The sequence below is a fragment of the Cannabis sativa genome, chromosome 4 (genome assembly GCF_029168945.1).
Source record: "Cannabis sativa cultivar Pink pepper isolate KNU-18-1 chromosome 4, ASM2916894v1, whole genome shotgun sequence".
NCBI lineage: Eukaryota > Viridiplantae > Streptophyta > Magnoliopsida > Rosales > Cannabaceae > Cannabis > Cannabis sativa.
The window spans coordinates 61,742,025-61,759,110 of NC_083604.1; the positions used below are offsets into that span (position 1 = coordinate 61,742,025).

The following is a 17,086-nucleotide window of genomic DNA, read 5'->3' on the forward strand; positions in this document are numbered from 1 at the left end:
ACATTTTTTTAATCTATGGCATTTGTATCTTGTTCATAGTGGATTTGACAAGATCAATCTGCGCAAAGAGTTAATATGCCTATATATACGAAAGTAGTTTATCTCATTCGCGAGATGGATGTACATTCGGGGGTGGATATGAGTTTTTTCGTTGTATTCTTAAAACGATAACTCTAGATTATACACTTTTAGCAAGAAATTTGAAATGTTTGAAAATTTTCATTAATTTCTAGCAATGGTTAAAACCATTAAGGTAAGTGGTTAAAGATCTTGCGGGCGATAGGGGTGGGAAATAGTTAGTAGATATGCAGTTCAAAGATCATTAATTTGATTTTTGAATTATATCCAAACTTACCTCCCCAGAAATTTCGAGTTGCATGTTGATGATTAGTTACTAGTCGTTGCCTAATTCTTTCTATGGTAATACAATTTCAGAATGATGTAATGGTTGTATACTTAATGTAAATCATTACAAGATTCATGGATGACCTAATCAAAATCTTAAGAAAAGCTAGAACTGTTAACCATGGTTTGTTAGCTATTCTAAGTGATTAGGGGTGGACCATCCCATTGTCAATAGATAAGAAATTGTTTGTTCAAACAAATACTACTTTTCTAAGATAATGACTAAGTCTGAAAACAAGTAGCAAATAAAGGAGATATTTTTCTTAATTCCAAAAGTGTTCTATCATCTTATATAACATATGATGATCCCACTTTGCCCTCTGTTGTCTTGTTACAATAGAAGAGATCAATACCATTTAGTTTTCTTCGACATAATTCACGGTACCTTGTCGTAGGGGGAGAGTTTCTAGGAACTCACCTTCTTATAACTTGGGAGACACTAGTGATTAAAATCCATTGTGAGTTTAAACAAGTAATGGATTGTCAAGATAAGAAACTAAGAAGAAAAGCCAATAGAACTATGGTTTAATCCATTCACATGGAATAACCTAAAGTTTTCTATTACAAGGACATAAAAGGAAATTTTAGTTAATAAGTCTATTCTATGGAATTAACAAAACTTCTGTTCTAGTATTATAGGTTTGAGTTTATCTAAACCTATGGCTTGTGGTATACACGGTAATTACTTACTCTAATGCAAGCAACTTACTTTAGTAAGATCTTTGAAGCATTTTCTTTCTAATGGCAATCTATAGAAGCTTCACGGACTTCTTAGACATAGATTTTATTTATCTAAGGAAAAGTCTCAACTATTCCAGAAAAGATAAAGCCATGAAAGAATTTCTTAAATCAACAGTGAGAGGTCTTAGATATGCTTTTGTATGCCTTAGACCAGACACCTGCTGTTGAGTGGGAGTAATGAGTAGGTATTAGATTAATCCAGGAGAAGAACATTGGAAGACAATCAAGTAAATCTTAAGACTAAGAAGAGGAACTATATGTTAGTCTATAAGGGTGTGTTTTAAAACTCTTACACCATATCAGATTTTGAAATTTGCCTCTGTGCTAGAAAATCTTTCTGATAAGATGGTGGTTACTCTGGGGGTGGAATAGTGATTTTGGAGAAGTGTAAAAACCTATCTGAAGTCTCTAGGTCTACCGAAGGTGAATGTTAAAGTTGCAGGAAAGGTACTTATTCAGTCTAAGGAAAGTTCTATACATTTTTGGCACCATTGCAAATTGCCTTAAACTACTAGTGTTATTTCCTGATTAACCAAAAGTAGTTGCCAAAGGTATAGAATCCAGTATCCCAAGAGAGTAGACATATAGAGAGGAATTTCACATTATCAATGATTTTGTGATTAAAGGAAGAGTGATGGTGGAGAAAAGGTTGTGTTTAATTCAACCTTTCAGATCCTATTACGAGGAGTTTACAACTGCTACACTTGATTTGTATATCGAGGTGTTGAGATTATTTGAAACGCACTTTTTGTTTTATATTAGTGCAAGTGAGAGTTTGTTGGGTTTTATGCCCTAAATAAAACTCATTTCAATATAATCAGATTTACTTATTAATATAGATCAGAAATAACATTTAATGTTGCATGGTTCACATGATTTATTTCATGATTATATGTACATAATGTATAAATTCATACGAAACCCTTTTCACATACTTGATCTTTTGTTTATTGTGTCGTCAAAACATTGGAAAGTAAACATGACTATGTGAATAAAGTTTCCTAGATTTATTAGACATAGGGTTTTGCGATATGATAATCTACGAGCGAGTTTACTTGCATTTGGAGAAGTGCTATGTTCTTTCCAGAGCATTGGTTAAAGTAAAGCTCGGGTTGGATGCATGGAGTATGCATCGGAAGGGACCGATATTGAACTTTGACTTAGATTTATTAAACTTACCGTAATATCTATTCAAGTCAATATCGCCTAGTTGATCCTAGATCAAATGATCTTAATCCTGATATGATTAGGCTCAATCTCGAGAGGCTATTCGTGTTCTTTGATTTGTTAGTTAAGCCTACTTTTAGGTTAGGGTGATACGTACATTTTGGGAACACGGTAGTGCAATTGAGTGGGAGCGCTATCATAAACATGGAATCTATAGCTTAATACGGCGAATAGTAAGCAAAGGATGATCTCCTTCGAGCTTGACCAAACGAACATAAATGGTGGAGTACTCATTTCACATAAGCTGAAATATCATTTATACGGGGTCAAGTGTTTTAAGGAATAAATACATTGTAGGGTGTAACGGTAATTTAATCCCTTTACAGTGTAGATCATTCATATAGAGGATCAGTGATCACATTAGGATTATAACAATGGATAACTAATGATGTGTCTGTATGGTGGAACATATAGAGCATTCTATATAACTGAGAGTGCAATTCTAAGTTCTATGCGTGGATTCAACGAAGAATTAATAAGTTAGTGAATTTTAGTAATAAATTCTTGATCTACTTATTGGAAGCTCAGTTATATAGACCCATGGTCCCCGCACTAGTTGAGATAATATTGCTTGTAAGACTCATATAATTTGTTTTGATTAATCAATTATAATTCTCAAATTAGACTATGTCTATTTGTGAATTTTTCACTAAGTAAGGGCGAAATTGTAAAGAAAGAGTTTTAGGGGCATATTTGTTAATTATGATACTTTGTATGGTTCAATTAATAAATATGATAAATAACAATATTATTTAATAATTATTTATAGTTATTAAATAGTTAGAATTGGCATTTAAATGGTTGAATTAGAAAATTGGCGTTTTTGAGAAAATCAGATGCAGAAAAGATAAAACTGCAAAATTGCAAAAAGTGAGGCCCAAATCCACTTGTATAGGGCCAGTCACTTTTGTAGGAAATTTAAACTGATATTTTCATTATTTTAATGTCAAATAATTCAAACCTAACCCTAGTGGAATGCTATAAATAGATACTAAAGGCTTCAGGAAATTTACACTTAAATTTTCTATTTTTCCTTCAGAGAAAAACCTGAGCCTTCTCTCTCCCTATACGGCGACCACTCCCTCTCTCTTTCTTCCCTCTTGAATTTTGAAATTCTTAGTGTGAGAATAGTGCCCACACACAGCAAGTGATACCTCAACCATAGTGAGGAAGATCGTGAAGAAAGACTTTCAGCAAGAAGGAGTTTCAGCACTAAAGAATCAGAGAAAGAGATCCAGGTTCAGATATTGATAATGCTCTGCTACAGAAAGGAATCAAGGGCTAGATATTTGAACGGAAGGAGTCATTATATTCCGCTGCACCCAATGTAAGGTTTACTAAACTTTATATGTGTTTATTTCATCGTTTTAGAAAGTTCATATTTAGGGTGTTAATCAACATACTTGTGAGTAGATCTAAGATCCTGGTAAAAATAAATTCCAACACCCCCATGCATTTAAGCCCCTATAAAAGTGACCTAGCCTCACTATGGGGGGGATCGAAAGAATTGCTTCAGAGAAAGATTATAGAGAGAAAATAGTGATCTAAGAGAATTACTCAAAGATCAATTTTAAGAGCTTTCAGAGAGGAAAAAAACTTTGTTCTTTCTCTTAAATTAATACAATACAAGGGGAGTAGGCTATTACCACGCTCGGGGCCGAACCTCTTTAAAATATGGTGTTTTTTACTTTATTATTTTTTGTTCTATTTTAATTATATTATTATTCGCTTATTAATTAACTCACTGTCGTTGATTAAAAGCGAGGTCAACACAATTATTTTTTTAACTTAAATAATTGAAATAATTGCAACAAATAGTATGAATGACCTTAATTAATAAAAAGTAGTACGAATGACCTTTAATTATAGGTAAATTTACGCTCAATCTTTTTTTCTAACACCTTTAAGTGTCAAATTAGTGTGTCAGTCCAAGATTAGTTCAATTTATTTAGCTTTTTTTCTTTTCAAAATGAAAAATTATGTCAAAAGAAATGTAAGAGCAACTATAAAATTAATGATTGTTAACTATTTTCGCTCCTTGTTGAAATCATGTTCATCTAAAGATTGTAAAAAAATTTACCAAAATAGATTACCAATTAATTGAAATTGTTGCTTCTTTTTTATAATAAAAACATTATAGTAAGAAAATAGCAAGCAAATTATTAAAACTAAGGAGAAATCTAAATATAGCTGGTTGAATAGAGAAATGGATTTGTGACAAAAATATAAGAGATTGTATTGAAGTGAAAAATTCACATAATGTTAGGTTGGGACAAACTAAAACCTTAATTTTTAAATTTTTTTATAAAGGAGGAAGATGGGTCAAGCGGTTGTTGTAAAATAATAATTAGATGTAATTTTTAAAAATTAATTAAGTATTCAAAAACTTATTTTAGAAGGCGTAAAAGTTTAAATTTTGTAAAGAAAAAATTATTGTAGATATTATAGTTAAATGGTTAAAATGTTAAAAATATTATAATAAGAACTTAAATATAAAAATAAAATTATTTATAAATATTAATTGGTAAAAAAGATTTTATTAAATATTTAAATTAAGATTAATTATTTTAGAAAAATTGTTAAGTATGATCAATTTAATATGGTTTGTTGTTCGTGTGATGTGATCTAATAAAATAAATACTGGTATTTACATAATTAAAATTTAAAAAATTATTCTGCTAAATAAACTTCAATATAAAAGCTTTAATTTCCAGCAGCAGGGCAGGATACCGTGATCAAAATAAGCTTTAAAAAGAAATAGCAAACTTGATGGATTCAATAGCAATATAGCAATCTTGAAGCATTCAATAGCAAAATACAAGTTTGTTACAGCCTGCAAAACTTGATCGAAGCTTGGTCATAGTGGGCTTTTGGGTTCTTTTTCACTTGTTCAGCTGGTGTCGAGTCCTAGAAGTCCTAACCAAGCATAATTAATTTGTAATTAGGCTAAAGCTCGAAGCTTTTAAATACAAATCAAACTAAGTAGATTAGCATCTGAATTATAATCAAAACACCCATTTCCGAATCTCACGTTCACTTACAACAGCTATTAATAACACGACCATTTGCACAACATTACAAATCGACAGTTCCAACTGTGACTTGTTTATAATATAAACTCAAGAACTGATGCAAATCTCTACGATGAATTTGAACAATAAATTGATGAATTAATCCCATAGACTTAAGTAATACTGGGTAATACTCTTTAGGTTTATTTTCTAAAAAGCATGCAAAATTAGCTTCAGTTTTTTTGAGAAAATACATATTTTGATATTCATGAGAAAAAAAACAAGGCACGGAATGAAGTCAGATGATTTCTTCTATCTAATCTAATTAGACACTCTCCGTCCAAATTCATAAATGGAAAAAATAACTAAATCACTCAAACCATATTCAACACTTGTACACAGAAGCCTAACCTAACTAATCTCATGGGGAGATTCATTGACAAGCTGCCTGCTGAAAACTTGATTTAAAGTGCCAAGAGGGGTCGTACACAAGTTGACAAAAAACTCAAATAAGCTTCAAAGCCAGACAATACGATAAACTTCATATTAATAGAAGGCGGCTGCATCTCCTATGTTACTTGGATACCTTCAAAAAAAATCTCACCATTAGCCCTCTGCTTCTAGCTAATTTCCCTGAATCTCTCTCTCTCTCACTCTAACACAAACAGTTAATTGACAAACAAAAGCTACATAACCTAACACTAGAATACATAAGGGGTAAGAGAGGACAAAGTAACATTGATGTGTACTATTGAGAAAGTAATATCCTACCCCAATTGAAGTTAACACAGACCAATAGTCAGAACCTGGAAGAAAATACAAAGAAGAAATGACAAAGCAACATGAATGGAATAGAAACACCACTGACATTCAAGCCAACTGGTGATGTACAAGGCCCAAGTTGTTGTCACCGAGGAACTGCAAAGTCTATCGAGGCCAATAAAGAATATAAGAAGATAATCAGTAGATGAAGAAATAAATTCTACTGAAATGAGTAAAATTCGTGTGAAGTAGTCATTCAAATGCAGAAGAAATTCTACTGAAAATTAGAGAAAGTGGTATGAGTAGTAATTAGCACAAAAGCAATTGAGAAAGAACATGCAATGTCGCAAAGATTAACATAGCAAGTGCAAAGAGGAAATGTAAAAATAGTAAATAAATAAATAACACAGCTAAACAAAACAAACTCCAACTTATTGCAGGTCAGGGCCTAAATATAAACACTCATATTTATTTATTTTACTTATTAGGAATGAAAAAGGAAACCTCCTATCATTATAATTCTCTTGTTTTCCACATTTTTTCAAGATAAGCTTAGTATTAATGAAAGTAACTCTTTTCTCAATCATAACCGATTTCAGTAACCTGTAACCGACGAAAAACCTTTTTCTCAATACAATCAATTCCAGTTCTGTATCTGCTAACAGGTACTAAAATACAGATATGAAAGGACATAAAACCTTGTTTCAGGAAGAAAAAAAAAACAGGGCATAACACCTACTCTAACTGTAACTGACAGAGGTAAGTGTAATTAGTCCTGAGCGACAACAGACTCCTCTATTATTATCTTAAAGTTTCTGCACCAGGAACCTGTATAAGGATCCATCAAGTGACAAAGTCCTAACTACGGTGTTTTTTCTGTCCTTACCACATCAAAATATACATTATTTCTTGAATGACTTGTAATTAAGTTATTATATGATAATTACAATCTTTCTTCCTTCAACTCCACACATTGATACATTTTAAGATGTCACCTTCTTCTTTCCCTTTTCTAAAATCATTTCTGCCAAGTGCCAACTTATAAATAAAAACCAGTTGTAACCATGATTTAGTCAACTTTATAAATCCCTTGCATTTAATGAAATGTGAAGGAAAAATAATACTGATACTAATTTACTAAACACAGTAGTCGGTAGCATAAAGAAAGAATGGCATATATCAGCATTAGAATGCTAAAGGCTCATCTTTAAAAATTACATCCACCATAACCATACACTAAGCACAAATTAGTATGGAATTCAAAGCAAACGTACAGAAGAAAACAAAAATACCAAAGTTCAATTTAGAATGTAATTCCTTAAATAGTTCAAATAAAATGTACGATACATAGCCCCAAATTTCAGTAATTGAAGATTCTTTTGCCTTTCACATAGTGACATAGAAGGAAAACCCTATTCACTTATTGTCTCATATAGTCTTCGGGCCTTGTCACAAGGGTGATGCAAGTCCTATACCATGAGGTAGAAAAACAAGTCAGAAATACACTTACAATTGGTAAAGCAAAAGTTAGCTGTTCCTATCTTCAATATTAATGGGGGGCAAAGGGCCTTTCAAAGAATATTTATGGCTCTATTTGGCTAAGATTCTACTTAGAAGAAGTATAAGATAAGTATAAGGTTTGACTTATTTTTACCGTTTGGATAACTATTATATAAAGATCTTTCTTTAATGAAAAATACTTTTCAAAGTGTTTAGACATCATTAGAAAAAGATCTTCTGTGAGTAAATTAAGAATCATGTAAATTATTTTAATTTTAAAATATCTTCTTAAAAGTCCTTTTGAAAGAAGCTACAAATCTCAGCTTCTTCCAAAAGAACTTTAAAATTAATAAAAGATTTATAGAAGCTAAGCCAAACGGGATGTACTTTAGGTTTTCTGTCTCTCTCTGCATATTATCATATCTGTTAATAGTTATATATGGCAGGCCCTGAGAAGCACAAAATACTCAAGAGGCACATAATAAATCAAACACAGCTCTCACAAATCATCTCTAATAGGTTCACTACCCATCAAAACATAAAATTGATCAAATAAATAAAAGGGCTTTGCTGACACCAAGAAACAATTCAACCCAAAACAAAAAAAAAAGAGGGTTGATAGTCCTAATAGTTGAAAAATATAAATAGTTAGTAACACATATATTATGTCTATATAGACATAGTACCTTGAGAAAGGCAGCTCCAGAAGGTGGAATCAACAGCGATGTTAGACTTGAGACGAGCAGAAGCAATGGCACTATGAAGTGGCATCAATGAATCAACGCTTCCCAAAGCAGCAACAACCCTTAATATTACAGCACAAATCAGAATCAATATACATTATGTGTTTGGATAAATAAGCAGGTGAATTGTACAGAGAGGACAGTGTAAAATATGTATATATATAATGTATAAAAATAGAATCTTGATATCATTGGTGAGCTGGTAGGAACGGAAACAATTATACCTGGAGGCTCTGGGAATGGAACCGGAGGTTGAAGAAAATGGAGAGGCAAAGGGGGATGAGTTTAGCGATTTCGGAGTGACGACTTTAGAGCGAGCAACGAGGGACCTGGAACCCGCCATTAGAGCGGATCTGCAGAAGGAAGCCATTTGAGGTTGAAAGATTGGCGATTGAAAGAAACAGGAGAAGGCCAGGAGTGGGTCGCTTAAACCCTTAGCGGAGTAGCAAGGCTGTTAGGGTTCAAGGAATCTTTGAAAACGTTGTCGTTTTGGAAGTCACATCCCTAATTTTTTTCGCCCAACTTTAATATGCTTAAATTTTTTTTTTCGAATTAAAATAAGTGCATGTTTGGCATCATAACTAAAAAATTGTTTTTTGTTTTTAAAAGCAAAAAATTGTTTTTTGAAAATAATGTGACTTGTTTGGCCTTGTTTTTTGAAAATATTTTTCAGAAAACAAAGTTACAAAAAACAAGAATTTTGAAAACAACAAAATGTTGTTTTCTGTTTTAAAAACCAATTCACTTTTTGTCAATATTGTTTTTTAAAAACACTAACCAAACATGACTTGTTTTTAAAAACTTCAAAAACTATTTTTTGTTCTCATTTTTTAAAACAATTTTTTGAAAACAAAAAACAGAAAACAATACCAAACATAAAAATCTTCAAAAACAATACATCTCAATATTATTTAAAGAGTAATTTGTGTCATAAATATTTAATTTAATTTTTAATTACAAATAACTACCTTTATTTTTTTTTGCCGTAATAATACCTAAGTTATATTTTTAGAACTAAAGTAAGTAATCGGCCAATAAATGTCAGTTGATTATCACATGTCATTTTTATTGGTATATATAAACTAATTTTTTTTTAAAAAATAAAAATTTAATGACTTAGACCAATCAGTAATTGTCACGTGATAATTTACTTAGAGCATCTTCAATAGTAACATTCTTTAAAGGTGTTATATATCTCTACATCATCCAAAAATATAATATTCCATTTTATATATTTGAGAAATTTGATATATTATGCTAAGAAATGATAAAAGGTGTTTAATTATACCAAAAATTTACACATAGTAAAAGGGTGCCAATTTTCAATTTCCTTCCAAAATTACCCCCATCCTTTCACTTTCCCTCCATTCTCTCTATGACCCTACTCCCTCTCCTCCTTCACTCTCCATTCGAACATCACCGTCGAACGAAAGAAAAACCATTCGAACCGGCACCCACCTCCCCTCCGTTGGAACCAAAACCCTCCCCCGCCGCATACATTTGAACCACGACCCACCCACCGAACCCACCCACCCCCTCGATTTAACCAGACGCCCTAAGAACCACCCACCCCTTCGTTTCGAAGCGGACGACACGAACCCACCCGACCACTCGTCGAACCCACCCACCCCACTCGCACCGTCGAACCGGACCGTGGAACCCACCCACCGCACTCGCACCAATCTCGGAGCACCGTCACCTTGCCACCGCCACCGTCCCCGATCGAGTAAAAGAGGTATTTTTTTTATTTTTTTTAATTTATCTTAGAAATATACCTTAATTTGTGGATAAATCTGTTGTTAAATTGAAATTTTTATTGTTGGGTTTTGTGCCCTAAATAAAACCCATTACAATCTGATTAGTTATCAATCTAAGAAATTTGAAGTGATTTATGTTTGCATGAATTTTTCATGCTTATGGTTTAATATATTTAATATATGCACAAAATCAGTTAAGTCCAGAACATATATTTATTCACAATTACAGTATTGTCAACACAGTGGAATGTGATTGTGATTATATGATTCAAAAGACTAAGTCCCTGTTTCATCAGTATTTTGGATTTACACTGATGTGATAATCAGTGATGATGTGTACTTACACTTGGAGTAAGTGTTATGTTCTTTCCAGGACATTAGTAAAGTACATTAGTTTCGAATGTATGGAGTATACATTGGACTGGACCGATATTGAACTTAGTCAAGATATTATAAACTTACCGTTGTATCTTTCCAAGTCAATATCACTAGTTGATCTTAGATTAAAAGAATCTAAATCCTGATATGCTTAGGCTCAATCTCAGGAGTGTTATTCATGTTCTTTGATTTATTAGTTACGTATATTTTGGGAACATGATAGTATGATTGAGTGGGAGCATTGAACATAAATATGGAATCTATAACTTCTATTTGGTGTATAGAAGTCAAGTAATGATTCCCTTCGAGCTTAGTTAAATAGAAGTAAATGGATGAGCTCTTGTTTCAGTGACTATTTCTTAGATCACTAAAACATCATTTACAGGTAGCTGAGTGTTTTAAGGGGCCAAATACATTGAGGGGTGAAAACGGTAAATTTATCACATCTCGATGTAAATCATCTATATAGAAGATCTTTGATCACATTAAGATTATAACAATGGTTAAATGAGATAGCATATCTATATCGTGGAACATATAGAATGCTACATATAGAGTACGAGAGTGCAATTCTAAGTTCTATGCGTGGATTCAACAAGGAATTAATAAGTTAGGGATTTGCTTAGTAAATTAGGTTCGCTTATTGGAAGCTCAGCATTATAGATCCATGGTCCCCATTCTAGTTGAGACCATACTGCTTGTAAGACTCAATAATTGATTTATGATTAATCAATTAGAATTCTAAAGTTAGACTATGTCTAATTTGTGAATTTTCACTAAGCAGGGGTGAAATTGTAAAGAAAAGAGATTCTAGGTTTATTTATTAATTAAGAGACTCTATATGTCTAATTAATAATTATATTAAATGACAATATTATTTAATAATCTATTTTAGTTATTAAATAATTAGTTTTGGCATTTAATAGGTTAGAATTAGAAAATTTATTTTTGAGAAAATAGAAATAAAAATTGTGAAAACTGCAAAATTCAAGTGAGGCCCATTAACACCTATGGCCGCCCACTTGATTGGCTTTTTCCAATTAATATTTTCATTATTTTAATGTCAAATAATTACTAACCTAAACCTAGTAATTGCCTATAAATAGAAAGTGATGGCTCAGTCAATTTTTTAAAAAAAGAGTTTTTCAATAATTCAAAAGATTGCCTTTTCAGAAAAACTGAGCCTTCCACTTTCTCTCTATAGCCGACCCTCTCTCTCTCTCTCTCTCTCTCTCTCTCTCTCTCTCTCTTTTCTTCTTCATAATTTCGAAACCTCCTAGTGATAGAGTAGTGCCCACACACATCAAGTGGTACCTCAATCATAGATTGGAAGATTGTGAAGGATCACATTCAAAGAGAAGGACATTCGGGCTCAGATCTTGATAATACTCTGCGACAGAAAGGATACAAGGGTTAGAGATCTGAGTGGAAGGAGACATATTATTCCGCTGGAACCAATGTAAGGTTTTCTTAACTTTATATGTGTTTAATTATCGTTTTAGAAAGTTCATATTTAGGATGTTAAACAACATACTTGTGAGTAGATCTAAGATCCTGGTAAAATAAAATCCCAACAGTTATTTAGTATGTGTTTTTTGTGATAAATTGTGCAAGAAAAGTCTAGGGAAATTATGGGTTTCGGAGTAAACTCTTTTTCTGATTTCGTGTTTTGCGACATTATGCGATTTATATGCGATATTGTGCGATTTTCACCAAGGTCGAATACATTTAGGAGATGTGTTAGCAGATTTTTAGGCGACATTGTGCGATGTTTGTGCGATATATAGAGGGTATGGAATAGGTTGTGCGATTTTTGAAATGAATGTGTGATGTTTGTGCGATGTTAAGCGACGAAACTTGATTTTTAGTTGTTTTTTGTTTTACATTTTTTTAGCGATATTATGCGATTAATGTGCGATATTTATGCGATTCTAATTGACAGTGGCTTATTTTTTGCTGTCTTTATGCGATTTTAGGCGATGTTTGTGCAATTATTATGCGATATAATCTAATTAATCTTTTTAAATACAGATGCCTCCTGAACTTATTCTCCCATTACCAGAGCACTTTCTAGGGCGTATAACATACAGAGGGAACGGAATACTTTTGCTTCAATAAAGGCTAAATTTGAAGCTTTTAACTTGACTCAAAAGGTGAAGGAGACGCCACTTTGGTGTTTTTTGGAATGCCGGTGAATTGAAATTCGGTGGGGTTATTGTCCATCCGTACATTTGTTACTTGTAAGGAAGAAGAAAGTGAGTGAGGCCAAAAAATGATGAAGTGTGGTTTTACGTGGGTAAGCCAGAAGCTAGATTTGGGCGGTACGAGTTCGGTTTGATCACGAGGCCTAAAGATGAGCCCGGTGAAGTCCTTCGTTAGAAGAATTGACTACACAATGTGATTCTGATCGGATTTTTGCGAGACTATCTCCAACAATTCAAAAGAGGGTGACCTTTAAAGAGCCCACTTTTGTGGCTAGCATTTGAGGCATGCGATATTGCAGAGATGATGTATACAAGATGGGGTTACCGTGCATGACTGTCGAAGGTCTGTTCGCTTGTCACGGGCCGAGGGTGTGTATATGCGGACGAGATATGCTAAAGTTGGTAGAAAATGAAGACAACTTCTTCGAAGGAGTATCCTTGGGAGTCTTCTTTCTTATCGAGAAGTTGTTGTCTTCCACAAGCTAACAATATGCAACAACTCGGGCAAAACTACATGGATAAGGTGTCGAGTAAGAACGATAAGACCGAAGAAACACGAAGGAGAAAAAGGTTACTCGACCGGAAGCGAAGTACAATGTGTACGGATATGCACACATACACTTGTGTGGGCATTTGAGAATTGCCATGCAAGTTTTGGGGAAGAAGTATGGCCGAGTGCAAATGGACTCGATTTCCTCGAATGTTGAGCTTGGAGCACCCCAGAGCTCGGTCACGAAACACGATGTGAAGCAACTTTGATGTGGGTTGCCTTCATGTTTGAGAAAAGGGGTACGTGAATCTTTCTCTATTTTTGTTGTTTATCTTTGCTATAAGTTGTAATCGCGTAGTGTTATGTGCGATATTGATGCGACATTGTGCGATATTTGTGCGATTTACTTAACGGTGCATTATAAATGTTCGGTTGTTTAGTGTATTTTTTACGGCGACTTTATGCGATTCTTATGCGATTTGGTTGGCAAGTCTCTTATAAATCTTCACTTGTATTGTTGTATCTATTTTTGTGACTTTTATTCGATTACTTTGTGCACGATTCTTAATGACGAGTAGCTTATAAACTTTTCTACTTATGTATAATAGACTTTTGGCGATATAGTGCGATGTATGCAATCTTTTTGCGATTTTTAATGACGATAGCTTATAAAGTTTATTAGATTTTGGGCGATATAGTGCAATATATGTGCGATTACTATGCGTGAAATTTTGCGAGCTCCTGCGATGTTTATGCAACATGATTGCAATTTAACGTGATATTCACTTTTTGCAGATGGTTGTTCTTCAAATTTTATATCCTCGGAATTGGGAGGTTGACTATTGGAAGGAAAATTGTGAGGTGAGAGTCCCCACGGTGGAAATGGGCTTGGATGAGGTCGAAGAAACCTGGCCAGCCCGGGCGCAAGATTCGGCGCATTCGAGACCCGAAGCAAGACGGGTGGCGAGATTATGTTCGAAGTGCAAATATTATTCCACCATCCTCACCCAAAGCTAGCACCGAGACCCACTCCACATCTGTTGTGCCTCCAACGTACGCCTTTTTGTGCCCCCAACCTACTGCTCCATTGTGACTCGACTACCTATTGTTGGAAAAGAGATTGGGAGAAGGTCGAAGCGCAACAACTTGCGATTCTCCTTTTCCTGGGGGACCGAGATGAAGAAATTTGAGTTCGAAAGTCGAAGAAGAGATGAAGAATCTTATCATGGATCAAATTGCGACCATGATAAGTTTGTTATAGAAAAGCGACCCTTCGGAGCCGACACAATCATCGCCGACACATCCATCGGACGAGACGGAGCCATTACGGACGATACATCCATCACCTTGCCCAAAAATAATTTTGATGAGGATGATGTGTATCGGGAAGATTGGGAACCCAATGTTAGATGTGGTTCCTTGTACTCCTACAGAGGGCCATTGTCATTGCCATGGGTGATACGGAATCTCGGGATGTGGAAGAGGTTGAACGGGCCACCTCTGGGGGTGGGAACTTCACCGGGGGTTAGGGAGAAAACGAAGCTAGGTTTTCTTGAAGGACTACACTGAGAGAGGGAAGAAGAAACAACGACACAGGCCGGTTGGAAGTGGACAACTTTGAAACCGAGCGGACTCACGGGCGTTACATTAAAATTTTTCCAAAAGTGGATCACGTACGCGAGGGACAACGACCGTCCTAGGGATGTTCACACTCGCCCAGCTAATCGATCCTGGTTCGTCAAGCTGATGGTGCAGGGAGAGTGGCTCGACGATGCTGTAAGTTATTTCTTAACTGACTAAATTTATTGTGTTTTTAAAAATTTTACTTTGCGATTTTATTGCGATTTGTTTGCGATTTTTCATCATTATACGATTATTGTACGACATTTCTGTGCGATTTAATGCGATTTATGTACTTTATTATGAAAGTAAAATTTGTGCGACTTTTTGTGCGACTTTTATGCGATAATTAATCACTGTGTTTTTGGTTTTCTTTTGTGCGATTTCATCGCGATATTTATGCGACTTGTGTGCGATATATATCTTACTTTTTTCTTTTGGACCACAGCAAATTGATGCCATGGCGCACTTAATGAGAAGAAGACGGAACCTCTACCCAGAAGTGTACACTCAAAAAGGTGTAGTTTTGGACACATCTGCTCCACAGATATTCTCCATGTATTAGGAATTTTTATGAAGGTGACAAGGAAAGCGAAGATGAAATGGGATGAGGTAGTTACGAGATTATGTGCGAGGGGATAGAGCACGAGACACTTGCCATGTTGGGAGAACCGGGGGAGTTACATCTACTTTGTGTTAAAACCTTCCCGAAAGAACGCACCATTGGGTGGCAGTTGAGGTGGATATTGATGTTGGGTTTTATGCCCTAAATAAAACTCATTTCAATATAATCAGATTTACTTATTAATATAGATCAGAAATAACATTTAATGTTGCATGGTTCACATGATTTATTTCATGATTATATGTACATAATGTATGAATTCATACGAAACCCTTTTCACATACTTGATCCTGTTTATTGTGTTGTACGACATATTGGAAAGTAAACATGACTATGTGAATAAAGAAGTTTCCTAGATTTATCGGACACGGGGTTTTACCGATATGATAATCTACAACGAGTTTACTTGCATTTGGAGAAATGCTATGTTCTTTCCAGAACGTTGGTTAAAGTAAAGCTCGGAGTTGGATGCATGGAGTATGCATCGGAAGGGCCAGAATATTGAACTTTGACTTAGATTTATTAAACTTACTAGTAATATCTATTCAAGTCAATGTCGCCTGGTGGGCATCCTAGATCGAATGATCTTAATCATTTGTTATGATTAGGCTCGATCTCGAGAGGCTATTCGTGTTCTTTGATTTGTTAGTTAAGCACACTTTTAGGTCGGGGTGATACGTACATTTTGGGAACACGGTAGTGCAATTGAGTGGGAGCGCTAACATAAACATGGAATCTATAGCTTCTGTCTGGCGAATAGTAAGTAAAGGATGATCTCCGCGAGCTTCGGCCAAACAAAAATAAATGGTGGAGTACTCATTTCACATAAGGCTGAAATATCATTTATACGGGGTTAAGTGTTTTAAGGATAAAATACCTTGTAGGGTGTAACGAGTAATCTAATCCCTTTTACGGTTTAGATCATTCATATAGAGGATCATTGATCAAATTAGGATTATAACGATGGATAACTAATGATGTGTCTATATGGTGGAACATATAGAGCATTCTATATACGGAAAGTGCGATTCTAAGTTAATAGGTAAAGTTCATGAAGAATTAATAAGTCAACGAATTTAGGTTATAAATTCTTGATGTGCCTTATTGGAAGCTCGAGTTTTATAGACCCATGGTCTTTACAACTCAAGTTGAGACAATATTGCTTGTAAGACTCATATAATTGGTTTTGATTAATCAGCTATAATTCTCGAATTAGACTATGTCTATTTGTGAATTTTTCTTAAATAAGGGCAAAATTGTAAAGAAAGAGTTTTTAGGGCATATTTGTTAATTATGATACTTTGTATGGTTCAATTAATAAATATGATAAATGACAATATTATTTAATAATTATTTATAGTTATTAAATAATTAGAATTTGCATTTAAATGGTTGAATTTGAAAATTGGCATTTTTGAGAAAATAGAAATAAAATTTGTGAAAAGCTGCAAAATCCAAGTAAGGCCCATTACACAACATGGCCGGCCACTTGGGATGGTTTTTCAAACTGATATTTTCATTATTTTAATGTCAAATAATTCAAACTTTAACCCTAGTGGGAACGCTATAAATAGATAGTGAAGGCTTCAGGAAATTTACACTTAACTTTCTACTTTTCCTTCG

At 34.1% G+C, this 17,086-nt stretch overlaps 1 protein-coding gene across 8 annotated transcripts; it reads right to left on the minus strand.

The window, feature by feature from the left end:
• Positions 1-5,043: 5,043 nt before the first annotated feature.
• LOC115715076 (protein NONRESPONDING TO OXYLIPINS 2, mitochondrial) lies at positions 5,044-8,895 on the minus strand. 8 transcript variants are annotated; one of them, XR_004011174.2, is made up of 5 exons: positions 8,614-8,880; positions 8,333-8,451; positions 6,253-6,311; positions 5,796-5,970; positions 5,044-5,289 (listed from the first exon to the last, which is right to left on the minus strand). XR_004011174.2 is itself a non-coding variant. In XM_030643870.2 (4 exons), exons 1-3 carry the CDS (start codon positions 8,757-8,759, stop codon positions 6,292-6,294), a joined length of 285 nt encoding a protein of 94 aa, XP_030499730.2. In that variant the 5' UTR covers positions 8,760-8,880; the 3' UTR covers positions 5,044-5,280; positions 6,253-6,291. The 8 variants fall into 8 exon arrangements, 6 of the variants coding, with proteins under 6 accessions (XP_030499730.2, XP_030499729.2, XP_030499726.2 ...); XR_009687572.1 differs by having other exon boundaries at positions 6,156-6,311; XM_030643870.2 differs by lacking the exon at positions 5,796-5,970 and having other exon boundaries at positions 5,044-5,280.
• Between the last annotated feature and the right edge of the window lie 8,191 nt (positions 8,896-17,086).

Bases quoted from the DNA above. Each gene is read 5' to 3' on its own strand.
- LOC115715076 (XM_030643866.2), bottom strand. From the start codon at position 8,759: ATGGCTTCCTTCTGCAGATCCGCTCTAATGGCGGGTTCCAGGTCCCTC. The intron at 8,452-8,613 runs GTATAATTGTTT...TGTAATATTAAG, and splicing joins TCCATTCCCAGAGCCTCCAG to GGTTGTTGCTGCTTTGGGAA. The intron at 5,290-8,332 runs GTACTATGTCTA...ATGCTTGGTTAG, and splicing joins CTGGAGCTGCCTTTCTCAAG to GACTTCTAGGACTCGACACC.